Source organism: Apteryx rowi, unplaced genomic scaffold, assembly GCF_003343035.1.
Source record: "Apteryx rowi isolate R43461 unplaced genomic scaffold, aptRow1 scaffold_66, whole genome shotgun sequence".
NCBI lineage: Eukaryota > Metazoa > Chordata > Aves > Apterygiformes > Apterygidae > Apteryx > Apteryx rowi.
The window spans coordinates 2,962,222-2,979,281 of NW_020450938.1; the positions used below are offsets into that span (position 1 = coordinate 2,962,222).

General features: G+C 35.3%; 1 protein-coding gene across 1 annotated transcript in view; it reads left to right on the plus strand.

Annotated features, from left to right (window-relative positions):
• The window catches only part of RYR2 (ryanodine receptor 2), a 479,557-nt gene that overhangs the window by 300,554 nt on the left and 161,943 nt on the right, over positions 1–17,060 (plus strand). The window contains exons 29-37 of the mRNA XM_026085098.1: positions 815–1,023; positions 2,995–3,169; positions 10,587–10,795; positions 11,659–12,011; positions 13,013–13,127; positions 13,973–14,133; positions 14,802–14,961; positions 15,226–15,312; positions 16,114–16,340. Of these exons, the coding sequence (XP_025940883.1) occupies positions 815–1,023; positions 2,995–3,169; positions 10,587–10,795; positions 11,659–12,011; positions 13,013–13,127; positions 13,973–14,133; positions 14,802–14,961; positions 15,226–15,312; positions 16,114–16,340 (1,696 nt within the window). The remainder of the gene's footprint in view (positions 1–814; positions 1,024–2,994; positions 3,170–10,586; positions 10,796–11,658; positions 12,012–13,012; positions 13,128–13,972; positions 14,134–14,801; positions 14,962–15,225; positions 15,313–16,113; positions 16,341–17,060) is intronic.

Below are 17,060 nucleotides of genomic sequence, written 5' to 3' on the forward strand. Positions count from 1 at the left end.
TTTTTTTTTTTTTTTTTTTTGAACTTTCTGCCCTTTACCTTGACAGAAGTTCATATATTTTTACTGATACAGGAGTATGATTACTTTGGGGTTTTGGTTGTTTTGTTTCAGCTTCATGCAAAGGCTACTTCCTTTTATCCTCACATCCATTTTCTGTTGGTTCTGCAAAAACATCTAAATTACAGCCTTCCTTTTTTCATTATTTGCTATAGTAAACAGTAAATATAGTAATGCATTTTTAGTGAAAATAATAACAATGGCTTATTTAAGAAATCTGTGTTTTTAGGATATAAATGAGAAGACTGAGTGAATTGATTACAGTCTCTAAACAAAATTTCTCATAGTTGAGGAAACTTATCAAAGACAAACATTTGCCTTTTATAGTGGTTAGAAGATAGTTTAGTCTGTTTTTTGCGGTGTGTGTGTGTTGTTTGTTTGCTTGTTTGTTTTTAATGCCTGAGAGCCCAATTCACTTTTCCTTCTCAAATCTGTGTTAACTTGCCACATGAATATTTTGTGAAAATCTGTAGGCCRTATTTTGAAGAAGGGTGGGCAATTTCTTCTGCCATATGAATCTGTGATGAACATATTATTTTCCCTTGTGCTTCTAAGATATCACCACTACTGTTCGGTTGCTTCACTAATGTGAAGGTCTTTAGTTCTTCAAAGTCATTACTAAATGCCGCTTTGTTACTTCCTAGTATTTTTCAGCATGCTTTAAAAGACATGGCTGTATGATTACCTTTGATTTTCATGCTTTCATTTTGTCAGTGGATGAATACAGAACTTTTTTTGTTTTTTAAATACCTCACAGCAACGAGACTAGACATGTGCAGTGGGATAATAGAAAAATTCAGGATCTTCCGGACGGAAAAGACTTATGCAGTGAAGGCTGGGAAGTGGTACTTCGAGTTTGAGGCAGTCACCGCAGGAGACATGAGAGTTGGCTGGACCAGGCCAGGTTGTCTGCCAGATCAGGAACTTGGCTCAGATGAAGCAGCTTTTGTTTTTGATGGCTTTAAGGTTTGTGTATATTTCTCTGTAATAACATGAGTGACTGCAAACACTTTTGCTCCTTATTCTCTCTGCCATTGCCTCAACTTAATTGCCTGCTGTTCTTTCATTTGTGTTTTATGAAGTTGTTTGTCTGTCTCTTTGAGGACCCAAATGGAATAAGAAAGAAAATAGCAATGCCTAAGATATAGATCAATGTCACTTGAGAAATTAATTAGCAGTTTTTGGTATTTGTATAATTCTTTTCTTTTCATAGCTTCATAGCATTTATATAGTGCATATAAAGCATTCAARAGCTCAGTGACATAGCCAAATTCAAAATACTGACAGAGCTGTGATTAACTGTGAATCATTTCTTTAAATTTTTACTCTGCTGTTCTCTGTATAAGAAATGCCATTAGGGAATGAATATGATTAACATTATTAACAGTAATTAATTGAGGCAAACTGATAAAAGCTTTTGTAGATATGTAAAAGTTAAAAAGAGTATACCTGTGTTTCCATGGAGATCTTTATGATTTAGAATAAATGAAGTATGATAAAACCAATAATTTTGGTCAAATTTCACTCCATGTGAAACAATGACAGACTGAAATCTAGTGGTAAGAATACATAGGAAAACAAAGCATTTTATATGTCACTGATTTTTATAACAGTAGATTAAAATGACTCATTAGAACTCTGTATTTTAGTATGAAGGCACGTGAAACCGCTATCCAAACTATAATTGTATTAAGGCTACTGATGACTCATGTCTTAATGACAATGTTTACCATATGTTCCTTGTATCTGATGTTGGAATTAATTTCCTTTATTACTATTACAATATTTGACAGAAATCAATAGGATTCCTGGCTATTCCTGTTCAGATCAAGCTTCTCAGCTGTTTCTTATTCATATTTTTAGACTTTCATTTTTTCCCAGTCTTGTATTACACAACCTGAGCTGCCTTAAAAGGAGGARAAGCTGTTTCTTGTAAAATCTCTGATTGGATTAAATAACTGTTAAAGTTCCACATCTTTACTAGAATAGCTGAGTAGTACTTTGCTTTCTGAATCTGAGTTTTTGACCTGTAGTTCTTAATCCACAAAGCTATTTTGTTTTCTTTGATTTTGGCAGGTTCTCTCCTTGGTTGGAGAAAAGCTCAAGTTTTTTAACCTTCAGGAGAGGCAGCAAGGCGAATTTGTTTTTTTAGGATTTTGAGAAAGGATACAGAGGATACAAATCTAATTCTGATGGAATATATGAATGGGGAAGCTCTTTGTTATCAACACCACTTTGTTTTATGCATATTATAATACTTCTTAATAGATGTTCATTTATCTGAATTCCACTCCATGGTCCCAGCTAAGGGTATCCATCCAAAGCCCTGCAGTCTTTGATTTGAAGGTCAGTCATACGAAGCATTAATCATGCCCTTTATGCTAAATCTCTCAGAAGCTCAGAGTACTCATCCTGTCCACAACAATTCTGTTCTTTCCAAGATCTGTTATGGCAGGACATTTCATTTATTTTATATACAACGTATTTAGAATTATACTTGAAGAAACAGTAAAGTTCGTTTGGAAGCAATGAATTTATAGGCTACAAGATTAAATGAAAAAAATTGCTTAAAAAAAGTTTGCAAAGCAGCTATTTAACATTGCAATTGATAGCATATTATTTTCATTATAAGCCTTTCATAGAGCTTCTGCATAAAAATAAGTCATGCTCTTACTAAAGTGTTGAAATAGCAGTTTTCCTCACTTGGCAACGTTTTACAATACTGGTACGAGCAGTGCTTGCAGAAAACTAATTGTTGAATTTCCATTTTCAGAGTCAATGTGCAGTACTCACAGACATTGGAATGATATGCTATGAAAGTGTTAATTTTAGTACTGTGCTAATCAAAGGGCTTAATTATTAGTTGTACCAGTGAGAGGCAGAGGAACACATGCATTGTCATTATGATTATTTGAAATTCTTTGAAATCCCTTTCAGGCACAGCGGTGGCATCAGGGTAATGAGCATTTTGGCCGCTCCTGGTTGGCAGGAGATGTTGTTGGATGTATGGTTGACATGAATGAGCACACTATGATGTTCACCTTGAATGGTGAAATCTTGCTTGATGACTCAGGTTCGGAACTTGCATTCAAGGACTTTGAGGTGGGCGATGGTAAGTACTGTAATATATTGTGCTGTTAACTTGCTGTTGTTGCTCCGTTTGTCTTCCTGCTGTGTGTGTTGTCTTCCCTGTAATGTGGTGGGCCTTCCTCTTTTTCTCTTTCTTTTTTTTCCTTTCTGAGTGAAAGAGTGAGTGAGTGTGTAGCTTTGGCTGGCCAAAATATCTTGGTGTAGCTTTAACTATGTTGGACAATATATGTTGTTGTAACTTGTTCTTATGAACTTTAGAACAATATGAGATGGACAGATTAAGATTAGTAGAAGGAAAGTTATTTTATATATATATACAATGTATGGCTGATCATTAGCTTCTTTGGTGCTTGTAAGTTGAGTATAATTTTCTTGCTGTACTTTGTACTTCTGCCAGAAATACTTTGTTATGGACTGCAGTCAAGGAACTTTAGCACTGCAGTTCCTAAGTGGAGTAGAAGCTGGTGCAATACTCCGTACTCCTGATAGATGTACTTAGTTTGTTATGGACTGCAGTCCAGAATGATATGATACATTGAATTCCTTTCCTATTTCCAAAGAGAGAGGCTGAGGCATCTAATATATAAACAGCAGTCTCTCTTTTTAAATATACTTTCCTGTGGCTCTCTGTTGCTCAAAGCACAGGAAGCTTATGCACTTATTACTTCTATATCTGGAGAAAAGACTCACCATAGTAGTTTCTGTCATTAGCGAATATATTTTAAAAAATATTCTAAAGGGTGAAAGACTTGTAAATAAAAGATTTTTGCTCCTGAAACTAAGCTTTGTGGATGCCTGTTGCAGTAACCAGTTGTCTGTTTATCCACAGCTCTACCTGAGCCTTTCTTTTTTGGTGGCCATACATGTACCGCATGTGGGCCAGTAACTTTCTATATTGACTCTGATACAAAACTGTAGTTTCTGCTGGAGAAGTCTTATTTTCTCCTAAAGCCCATTAGCTAGGTTTGTATGAGTGTCCCAGTTTCTCCCGTCTGACATTTAGATGTGCTAGTTTGCTATCCATAAGGCTGTTAAACATAGTACATATTCTTTCCTTAACCAAAAGTGATATATTAGACCTAAACTCTCAGTCTCCTTGGTAGCAAGAATTCAGACTGATTTTAATTCCTACTGCAACATAAATTCTAATTGGCTACAAGGAATTAGCTTCATTTCCTCTGAAGGAAAAGCAAATGTTGGCTGTAATTTTTTTGAGCAATTCAAGGCGTGCTGCTTGTTAAGAAAAATGCAACTGTGCTTGTTGATATATGTGTGTATGCACATGCCTTTAAACCAAGATAAAACAGCTAGGTGTAACTTAAGTCTTCCAGGTGTGACAGTATTTCTATTGATAAAGATTTGTTCTCACACATTGCATAATTTGATTTCATTCTTTTATTTCTTTTCTAGGTGGGGTGTGTGTGTGTGTGTTTATATATATATATATGTATGTGTATGTATAGATATGTATGTATATATGTATGTATGTATACACACACACACACACACACACACATGCAATTCGTAATGTAGTCTTAGCTTCCTGGTGATATGATCTTATCCCTCAATAAGATGTAAACAGAAATTAATGTATTCAGCAAACACAAATAATTTGCTTCTCTGTCCCTATTTATAATATCCTGCAACACAGTTAGTGCTTTGATTTTTGAAAGGAGAATTGACATAGTACCAGCATAGCAGGAAAGAGCCATAAGGGTTCAGTGGCTCCGGTCAGCATGTTATATGATAAATTATGATAACTTTCTAGGATACAGTGGTGAATCCGCAGTCATTAATTGAAGACACAGTCCTTTTTTTGCATCTCCCTGTTTTTCTCTGTATTGCAACAGAGAAGACTTGTTGTGATGGGTTCCAACTATACGGAAAAGAAAATTGCTTTAGACTGCACTGGGAGCTTTTTAATTGCTTTAAGTGGTCATTGCATTAAGTTTTGCAGTGCAGAATTTCTGTTCTTCCTGCTTTGTGTTATGGACCCGTAACAGCTCTTCATTTTGAAGCAATGCTCTGATACACAAGGTTGTTGAATTTAACAGCAAACTTATGGGGTCTTGAAAATAAATTATTTAAAAATTCTTTTACTCTTTTTACAATTATTTTGTAAATTCATGTTATACTATTAAAGTTTATTGAGGCATATTCAGCACATTTGCATATACTATAAATAAATACAAAGAATACCAGCAAGAAGCCTGGATGCTCACCATAAACTAGGAAGGACATGTTTCTCCCTGTATGCTAAAGAGATGCAAATTAACAGAAGAATATGGTGTGCCTCTCAAAGTGTGTTATTATGCTTACCTAATCCTTAAAAAGAGGATATGTTTTGCTTTCTTTGGCAGTGAATTTAGTAAGAAAGTTAACACTTAAATTCCTGCTGCTATCTTAGCTTTCTCTCTGTGATCTGTAGGACCACCCCTAGGCTGGAACTAACTCCTTGTCCCTTGCCCTGTTCAGTTAGGAGCCAGCATTTGGAAAGGAGACATGCTAGATGTGAAGAAGGCAAGGACTTTTTTATGGTGAACTTCACAGCTGTCTTTTGTGATGAGGATTTGATAGTTAGGTCTTGGAATTTTGCAAGTATCAGTCCTTTTGACTCCTTTTTGCAGAGATGTGTTTGGGACTGTGTTTCCATGGCTGTTAACATTTAATCTACACTTCAGCAGGTCACTGTAAGATATAAATTTGATCCAGATCAAGTGTAGAAGTGCTATCAAATTTCTTTCAAATTAGTGAGAGTACACAGTGGGGAGTTTAAGCTGGCTCTAAGCTTTTGTTTCAGTTCTGGGAGGAGAGATGATACCAGATCCGGTATAAAGCCAGCTGGTACAAAGTTAGTGTTTATGGAGATCGAAACCAGCAGAGTAAGTTTTGTGCCTGTTGCTGTGGTGTTGTTGGTCCAGCTTTTTTTTGTGTGCTTTGTAATTCTGTATAACAGAGTAACAGGTAGAAAAACAGGGTGGTTATTGCAAATTAACACACTCAGAATAGGGACAGACACCCGTTACTTACCAGTGACTTAGTGTCTAAACTTGGACATTCACCTTAAGAAGAGTCTTTGCTGTGGGCCTGCTTGAGACCCCAAAATCATTCTATACCATAGAGTATTTTTGCTTATAAATTTGATTTATTGTTAGAAATTTACATACTTGTGTGCATATAGGTACATAAAAGGGTGAGAAATATTATATAGATAACGGCCTAAAATTTTCTAACTATTGAAATGTAAAAAAAAGGAAAAAATATTTTAAAGTTTTAATCTTTTTCTGTTACCTTTTTTTAGGTTGATATTTTGTGTCTTATATATCAAATATCTATATCTGAGAGAAGAAGTTCAATCTTTTGAACAGCAGTAGGTGCAAAATAGTACTTTTGGGTTATGGATCCCTATTCCCGTAATACATGGGAAAGATGGGTCTTTTGACTATTAATTAGGTTGTTGAATCTTAACCACTTCACTTTCAGCTACATTTCAGAGTATTTTACCTTTCAGAAGTGCTTTGGAAGAAGAAATTTTATTTTCTTCTTCTTCTGCCATACCACAAAAATTAGGAAATTCTTGATTTGATTTGAAATGAGATAACTGCCACCAGCTCTCTAGCCTCATGCCTGTTACTTTATTGCCTGCAGATTTTCTAAAATACTGTAGTAACTTGCTGAGGGAAAGGGATACCTGAATGGCTTAGTGTTAGTGGTATAGGACATAAAATCATCCTGGTATCCTTAATAACTGGGCAACTGCTATAATTTATTAGGCAGTATAATTCCATAGAGGGATGAGGAATCCTGAGAGGAATTGGAATTTCATGAGATTCTGAAGGCAGCCTGTTTGACCACTACTTTGATTTCAAAGTTGATGAAATTACAGTGGTATATTTTTTGTGGTACTTGTTTCCAGTCACAGGATCAGATGTAAACAGATTTCTGTCGAGTCCAAAACAGCTAAAATATTAGTTCCGTATTTGACATGGAGCCCTAAGACCGTGGTAACTATGTCATAGACTTAACATCAATGTCAAGTGTCTCAGATTTTTCATAATATCCCTTAAATTCACATTAAGTTTTCTAGTGTCATGTATATAGAGAAGAGCTTGCCTTTGGAAAAAGATCTGCTATTCTGATTTCAAAGGCATACGCTATTTGATCTGAGATTTAATAACTCCAGATCAATATTTATAAATATTAAGAGTATTTCATGTAAGGTTCATTATATGGGATGTGCGTGTATATATGTATGTGTGTGTACATACAAACACACGTATACCCAGATTGAATATGACTTTTGTAGAGCTTTCATTTTTTAGGCTGGCTTTGGTTTGGTTTTGTTAATGGCTCCTACTTAAGAGCACTGAGATCTTTCTGCATGTCTCTTATCAGTGAACTGTTTGCATGTTGTGCTGCTGCAGAAAGCGGCTTTTCACTTCAGAAAAAAAAAGATTTGTCAGAGCCCTGTGGTCAGCTTTGAAGAATATAGTCTGACCATAAATCAGTCCTGCAGTTTTAACTTACTTATGAACAGCAAAGAGGGAATATGGCTGAATGCCAACTTACTATCAAGGCTCATGAGCCGTCTTGCGTTGTGCTGCCGATGAGAGGATATGCAACAATAATTCCATATTATTATGCACTTGTGTAAGAGAAATTTTATACTGTAGATATGAAATGCTCATGCTTTATATTCCTATATGAACATATACACTCTGCAAACCAAGTTTTGTTTTGTCAACRTATGCTCTCTCTGAGCATGAATTTTACTGTTTGTACTGAGTATTTGACAAATTGCGTCACAAAGCTCATCCTGTATTCTCCAAAGCAGGGAATGTTATAAGAGGTATTGCTGTCCTATCCCTTTGCCATAAGTGATGGACAATGTTAGAGTGTTACTTTTCTGATGGTACTGTTTTTACTTGTCTTGCTATTTCATAAAATAAAATAAAAGATTTGCTGCACAGCCTTGTTATGCACCTGGAGATTAAGAATGAGGCCATGGGTAAATCATCTTTTTATGTAGCCTGCAGCAGGCAAGGGCTACAAAGGATCTGCAGAATATCGTATCTAATATGACTGGATACCTGTATGTGGAAAGGTCTTGAAAGTTGATTTGTATTCCATAGCAAAACACACAACTGCTTTCCAGCACACTCCTTACTGTCTGTAAGAACAATGTGAAGAGTAGATGTCATATCTTTCCCAGATAGGGAATAATCCTGAACAACCTTAATGACATTTGAGTAGGCTGTTGCCAAATCAGGGCAGAATGTTGCCAGAGAGGAAAGTAATGCTTCCACACTTAAGATTGGTACTGCTATTTATATTCTGTTCATATGGAAGAGCAGTTACTGTATAGTAATGATTACTTGCAGGAGTTAGTTACCTGTACAGTACTGTTCTGGCATCAATGAAATTTGTATTGATGAGAGAGATTATCATGATTTCATGTTGGCTGCAGTTAGAGTTGATGGAAAATACTGAACTGAATTAATAACTTCAATGAGACATCTACGTGTGTAAGACTAGTTCTCAGTTTGTTTGTTTTCTTTTAGGCATTCTTGCAAATGCTCATTTACATTTTTCGTGTGGAAAAGCTACTACCTGCTTCACTCCTAAGAATGAATGCACCAATGAGATTTTTTTTTTTTGACCCCAAAAGGAAATGCATAAGTAGAATTAACGTCTCATGTGCATTCTGTTTAGGAAGGGTAAATATCAGCCATATTTTGAATATTCCTATCTGATGTAGCTGTGTCTTTTATACCTCTTATTTATCTCCATGATTAGAGTTTATCATCTTCCCTTGATTTTCTTGGCTTTGCTTAAAATCATTTGCAGCAGTGTATAGGTTCCTTTAACTCATCAGGATGCCTAGTAATTTCCCGTAGTAGAGCTGCTGGGCTCTATTGCTGTATATGTCTATTTATACAAGTGTAACTTCTCTAGTTATGAATTGTATAATATGATTTTGTTTCATTTAGTTCTAGAAATTGTTCTTTATTATTTTCTAACATTGGGTTTTCATGAGCAGAATAGATGTAAATCATGCTGCTTAAATCATCTGTGGGATCACTGAGAGAAGCTGATGCTTCATGATTTAAGAGCCTTGCTACTAAGATAAAAATCTGGACTTCAACTTATGACTTGTATGGCCTTATGGCTTCTATAGGACTTCTGTGGCCTTAGATTCATCATGCCTAATACACACATATACATGATCATGAATCTTGCTTATCTGCAATAAAAAAAGAAATGAAAAAGTGATATTGATAGCTGATCTTCGATCTAATGAGCAATCATTCCTGTAGCCAGTGCTGTGAAGTTTGCCTTTGTCTCTAAAGAACATGTTGTGAACAGATGTTCTGCCATTTTTTATCCAGACAGCCTCAAGAAAAGCAAGGAACCCCTTGTATTTCCTCCTTGTACTGTTCCCTATCTGTTAGAGTGGCTTCACCTGAGCCAGAATAATGGAAGGGAGCTTCATGTTTATCATTGATACAAGAGAAGACAAGCAGAGTTGAACTTAACATTTGTTTAGCAGTGTTTTTTTTATTGTTGTGTTTTGTTACTAACTGGGTCAAATAAGTTTACAAAACTGTTTGTAGCTGGAAACTCAAAAACAGGAGCAAGAGGAACAGAAGAAATAACATAATTTCCTGTTTTCTAAACTAAGATTCTGAACCAGAGCAAAAAAAAATAGTTATTTAAAAAGTGCAAAGATTTTACATTGACTGTATGCAGAGAAGTGAATTCCTTGTGCTAGTGAAACGATAAAAGAACAGATACATACAAATCTGAAGCTGACTCAAAGTAAATTCTTTGAAACGTCAGTTTCATGAAGCTACAGTATAATACTGCCATTTCCAATACTACAAAATTTCTATGAAAAATAAAAAGCTATTAAGTGTATTTTCTGTTTTTTTTATTATTTTTTATTCTGCAGCATGAAGTTGGTGCATAGTTTTAAGTTTATTTTTGCTGTTTTGGAAACAAGAACTATATTTCTTTTGAGGTGATATTTGAGATTCTCTGAAAATGCCATGACTACTGGAGTTTTAGAAGGAATATTGAATATTGTAAGACTCAGAGTAAAATCATGAGAACTGATAACACTCCGGCATGCTAGCAGAGAGCTTAACCAAGTGTTTGTTGACAGAATCCTTGAAGTTCTCTCTTATATTTCTCTAAAGTGAATTGGCTGCTGAATGAAGAGATTCCTAACTATTAGAGACCTGTATTTTCAAAATGATATTTGAGATAAGATTCTTGGTGATACATAAGAGGTGATGTACTATAGATGTCTGCTTGCGCTTATACTGTTGGGTTTTTGGCCTTTTTTCCAAATAATTTTTAATTGGGTTATAGGAAGAAACCAATTCACTATGTTTGTGATGTACAACCCACATGTTCTTTCTTCTTGTTGTTTTAAGGGTTTCTACCTGTGTGCAGCCTGGGCTTATCTCAAGTGGGAAGAATGAACTTTGGAAAAGATGTCAGCACTCTAAAATATTTCACTATCTGTGGCTTACAAGAAGGGTATGAGCCCTTCGCTGTTAATACAAACAGAGACATCACCATTTGGCTGAGCAAAAGACTCCCTCAATTCCTACCAGTGCCATTAAACCATGAACATATTGAGGTCTGTGATCCCTACTGGAATCTTTGTAGACACTTTTTCCATGAGTATGCTTTAATTATAAAACTACTTTTGCACTTCTAGACAAGGTTTTTAATTTGGTATGTTAGCCCTGTTCTGGACATATTTTACACCTGCTACAAGCTTGTTACCTTCCGTGGAGTTGCAAATAACATAGTTATTTGGTTCATTGTATCTATTCATCCATAAAATCTGTCATGTGTGTAAATATGAGCTTCTCAAAGATGAATTCCACAAGATGTCCTCATTAAGAACTCCTTGTGCAGTGAGTGAGAGTCCTGTACATAAAAAAAAACCTTCGAAAAAGTGAGCCTTTCTATGTAACAAGTATCATGTGTTCTGGTGCACACACTTTGTGATTTTCCATGACTAATTGTTTTTGATTTTAATAAATATTTATGAGCTAGTTGTGTCAACAGTTATGTCCCAATCAGTTGCGCAGCTTGGCGAAAGTGAGTCCATGCTTTGTAAGCCTACCATAAAGCCCCTTTGAAATCAATGAAATAGAACCTTTCTTTCTATTGATGTGTATCACAATGTAGTTTGTGTTTTTTGTCTTACATATATACTTTATTAGTTGTTTTTTGTTGTTCTTCCCAAGATTGGATTTATATTTTGTGAGTGCTTTTTTAAAAGAGAAACAGCAAAAACCTCCACTCCCTATAACATAATATTTATTTCCCCCTAAAATGATCGTACATGATTACAATGTATCTGAGTGTACTGTTGCAAGTTTTGATTTGTTTTAAAATGTCATAGGTTCTTATTCTAAAAACATAACTTGAATATTTGGGAGGGTGAGAAAAGCATCAGCTTCTAAATGTATACATCTTTATTTTTGATAGGTGATGAGAATTGATGGCACCATAGACAGCTGTCCCTGCCTGAAGGTCACGCAGAAGTCCTTTGGTTCACAGAACAGTAAAACAGACGTCATGTTTTTTCGATTAAGTATGCCTATTGAATGTGCTGAGGTGTTCTCCAGAACAGCTGCAGGAGGGTTACCAGGCACTGGTCTTTTTGGCCCTAAGAATGACTTGGAGGATTATGATGCTGATTCTGATTTTGAGGTTCTAATGAAAACTGCTCATGGTCATCTAGTGCCTGACCGGACAGAAAGAGAAAAAGATGCCACAAGACCAGAGTTAAACAATCATAAAGATTACGCTCAAGAAAAACCTTCACGTCTTAAACAAAGGTCAGTAGCATATTTGGCATCTTTTTTTCTTGAATTGTTGAAGAAAATGCCAGTCAGGTCTCCGGAGATTTTACCCTAGTTCTGCCCTAAATTTGGATATAACAGTAAGTGGGACAGTTAATCTTCATGTGCTTAAGTTGCATCATCTGCAAGATACTGACCAAAATTAAGCAAAAACCTGAAAACATTTCTCCAGCTATTAGAGACCTATCATTAGATTCATTGTGAAGGCTTTTGAGATCCTCAGATGAAATACACTCTAAAGCCATGGAAAGCCTTTCTGACAGAACTAGAAAATCTCTGAAGTGACTGAGAATTTTTTCACAAAACTTTCAAAAAGCTGAAGATGTTTAGATAATCTGTAGCGAAAATCAGCTTCTTAGGTCATTTGCTTCATTAAGTGAGGCAAGAGTATCCTCTAGCTGACATGTTCATTCTCCCTAACTTTTCTTACATAATCAAATGAACAAAGGACCTACTTGATGGTGCTGTGGAGATGCTAACACTGGGCCATTGCACAGATACATTACTGCAACCAGCAGCTTTCCATTCCTTTTCTACCATTCTTTACCAAAGTTACTTTGTTAAATATTTCAAATGCAGAATAAATATGGAAGTGTGGATGAAATTTTTAAAAGCATCAAAGTAATTTAAGATTCCAGGTTCCTTTTCCGAAGTGTCATAAATGCTTAACAGCCTAATAATTCTTTTTAAGTTAAGAAGGGTTCAGTTTCCAAAGGAGATTTGAATATACAGTTTAATAAAAAATTATTTAAGTGCTTTTAAAAATGAGTCTATCTCCTTCTCTTCTCTGAAGAAAATATTCTGTTTTGAACTGCGGGTAAGTAATAAATACGTTAGTGTTATGTATTAATAATGTAATAAATAATGTAATAAATACTATATATTCAGGACTAATGTATAAGTGCAAAATTCATCTGCATTTATACTGATTTACTGAGTCTTTCATAGAGATTTTGATTTTATTTTTTTTATTACAGATTTATGCTGAGGAGGACAAAGCCTGATTATAGCACAAGCCACTCTGCACGACTTTCTGAGGATGTGCTAGCAGATGATAGGGATGACTATGATTATTTGATGCAAACTTCCACGGTATGGTAACCTAGGTTTTGTATTTCAGATGCTTACTTTCTTGAACAACTGCATGTTTTCAGTATTAAGAGTTTCAGAAAACGTGATTTTTCAGGCCAAATTTTAAATGTAAATTTCTGCAGTAGTCCTGCATTACTAAGTAGTTGAGACTGCTACATTCATTTTGTTTTGACTTGATAGTCAATCTAAAATAATTTGCATATGGAGAGCCATAAATTCAGTTGAGTCTGTTTTTGAAAGTATTATTGAAACACTGAGCGTCAGAGAGGAAAAATAAATGCAGAGTGTGTTAAACCAACAGATCAGTGTTCAAGACCATTTGAACACCTCTGTCCTCATTTTATTCAGTGTTTTTTTCATGGAATTCCTGGTGAAAGTAATAAGGGTTTTGAGTGCCTTTCACTGAGATCAGCTCCATAAGCACTCACTCTTCAGTGTCTGAAGACAAAATACAGCTCTTTCGTATTTATTCTCCTCTTTCCAAAAGATATTAGCATACTACAGGCTGCTAGTTATCTACAGGGTAAAAATTGTAGCTGCAATACAAATATAACTTACAATGCTACAATGCAAAAGCCTACAGTACAAGCCTATAGCTGCATCTGTACTGTCTTCCCTTTTTTTTTTCTTTAACATGCATGTTTTTTTGGCTGTATTTTGATTTGTGTTGCTATCCTTATGTTGCTTGTCTTATGAACAAGTGCTTGTCTTGCACTTGAACAAGTCTATGCTAGTTTTCAAGAGATGACATTTTCAGATTCTAGAGCAACAAATTAATTCTGAATCAAAATAATACAATAGAAAATAAATATTAACACTTTGTAACATGATGTTTTTATTGACAGTACTATTATTCAGTGAGAATATTTCCTGGTCAAGAACCTGCTAATGTCTGGGTGGGCTGGATTACATCTGACTTCCATCAGTATGACACAACCTTTGACTTGGACAGAGTGCGCACTGTCACAGTTACACTGGGAGATGAAAAGGGGAAGGTTCATGAGAGGTTGGTTAAAATTTTCTTAGAAAAATGTATATTTTATATCTATAAAGGCGACTAACAACTGTATAAACTGTAGTTTTACTCCACTTAATGGAATTGGATGAATGTAATATCAAAAAGTGCAGACTCGTGTGGTCCCCTTATAACTTGTTTTCTCCTCTTGCTTGTGAAGATCAGTAGAATAATGATCTAGTAAAATTAATAGACTGAAAAAAGTCAAGAGTAGTACAGCTTTTATATGTAGTTTCAGTCATTCATTTCAGAACATGATCCTGTATTTGTGCAAAATAGAGCTCTCCCTTGTCATATTTTTGGAACTTTCTGGCTTTGGGCAGGCCAGAATTAGTACAAGAACAGCTTCTGTCACTACTTCTGCTTATGGTCCATGTCAGAAAACTCTATATGTTATGCTTAACACTAAATATTATAAAATATTAACTTGCAATGTTAATTTTGTCTCTTAAAGTTTTGCTAATGATTTGAGCTTTTGCTTGTTTTGTCTTCTTCACTTTTTATTTTTTCAATTATGAGGTTTCGATTTCATTGAATTTTGGCGGGACCTGCTGTTTTCACCCACATGCCCCATTGGTTGCAGCAGCACAAATTTATTTTTAGGCTTCTACAGAAAGTTTACATACCATCCATAAATAAATTTGTCTTTTGACATTCAGTATCAAACGCAGCAACTGCTATATGGTGTGTGCAGGAGAGAGCATGAGTCCTGGACAAGGACGCAATAATAATGGGCTGGAGATTGGTTGCTTGGTTGATGCTGCCAGTGGTCTGCTGACCTTCACAGCTAATGGCAAGGAACTAGGCACATACTATCAGGTGAGTATTTTTTGATGACGATTTCCAGTGGAGAGGGGGGAACAAAAAACCTCGGACTGAATTTTATGAGTATGATTGTTACAAGATGGGAAGAAAAAGTAATTGCAACTTTTATGGTAATTTTTCCATCCTGTTAGGATTTTCTGGAGTTTTATTCACAGGCTTGCACTTACTGGCAGTCAGTGCAGATGTTGGGGGGGTGTCTAATATTTAACAGTATTTTGCTGTCTTCAGTGAATATATATTTTTGCATCTTTCATGTAGGTTGAACCAAGTACTAAGCTATTTCCTGCTGTATTTGCTCAAGCTACAAGCCCCAATGTTTTCCAGTTTGAATTGGGAAGAATAAAGGTAAATAATGCTTAATTTTTGTGCAAATTTAGGAGTAATAATACATCATATCAGGTAATCATTGATTTTTGCCATTTGTTGTACAGTGTGTTCTTACTGGGAACATTTTTATGAGTCCAAGTGTTTTCACTGCTGTCATTTTTATGCTGAACTCAATTCATGTATCTAAAATATAGTACATAGGATGAGAAGGATTATAACTGATATGAATGGGCAGGGGATATTGCAAAGCCCTGAGAAAGTTTCTCCATCTCATCCTTCATGATGAAATGAAACCAGGTGTTTCTGAATTAGGCAGATAACATAAATTGCTTTCAGTCACTGGGGTCAGTAAGGCAAATCTCTTACTTTATAAAGTGAGCCATGGATGACTGGATGCTATGCAGATTAGGTTAGGCTTTAAAAGAATTTTAAGATACATTTAAACAGTACACTTAAGAAAACTGAACTGAAATTGACTTCCTTGTTTTGGATATGTGGATGTCTGAGAAATCAGAAGAGGTAAGAGAAGGGTGAAGTTCAGAGCTCTGGTCCATGGAAGCTAATTATTAGATCCCAATACACATTCCATTCGAGTTTCTATTTCATATTTAGTTATTTTAGAAAAAATGTGGAGAATGCTATTGTGCCACTAGCTGGCCAGCAGTTACCAGCTGGTTTTACAAACTACTGAAAATGTTACTCTCCTGTTACACTGTGCTATACTATACTATCCATTGACTCTGTGTCTTGAAAAATATCACATATTCATTATTTCTGAAGATGATGAAGCTGATTGTCTCTTATGTTGGAATTCTCCAGAATGTGATGCCATTATCTGCTGGCTTGTTCAAAAGTGAACACAAAAACCCAGTCTCCCAATGCCCTCCGCGTCTCCATGTCCAGTTTCTGACTCACGTGCTTTGGAGCAGAGTGCCAAACCACTTCCTGAAGGTTGATGTCTCTCGGATCAGTGAACGTCAAGGCTGGATGATACAGTGCTTGAATCCTTTGCAGTTCATGGCCCTTCATATTCCAGAAGAAAACAGGTTGATGTTGTTTATATGTGAAAGTACACTGGGGCTAGATTAGGACTATAAAACTAGACATGTCGTAAATTTTTCTGTAAGAGAAGCCCAGGTCCCTGTCTCTCTTTTTCTCTCTATTTGTATGTATAACACATRTAAGTAGAAGCAATATGTTTTGACTTAGCTAGCATTAAAATTTTATTTTATTTTTTTATTAAATGTTTTTAAATCTGCATCTTTTTGTTGTTTCTAACCTGTAGTAGCTTCTCTCTAAACTCTTTAACAGTGTGTTTGGGTTTTAAACTACAATGAAAGAGAAACTGAGATCATAAGTTATTAAAGATAATCTGCAAGATAGACAAAGATCTGTTTTTCTTAGAGAACTTCTTAAAATATGTGGCCAGTGAAACTATTCTATCACTTTAATTTTCCTAACTTTAATTGAAACAATTGGAAAAATGTAGATTTCAGATTTCCTTGTTACCCAAATGTCTAAATATAGTGCTAATGACTGAGACTGAAAATAAAATCACTAAAAAATTAAGAATTCTAAAAAAAAAAAAAAAAAGTCCTGCACACTGGCTAGTCTGCTGTCATTGTGCAACCCCAGATCTAAAAAGGATAAATGATATARATGTGTCATCCTATACTGGATTAAAAAGATGATTTTCGGTTATTCAAAATCTTGTTTGTAGTATGAGTAAGTGTTCTCTTTTAAGTACATCAGTTGGATCTTTCCCC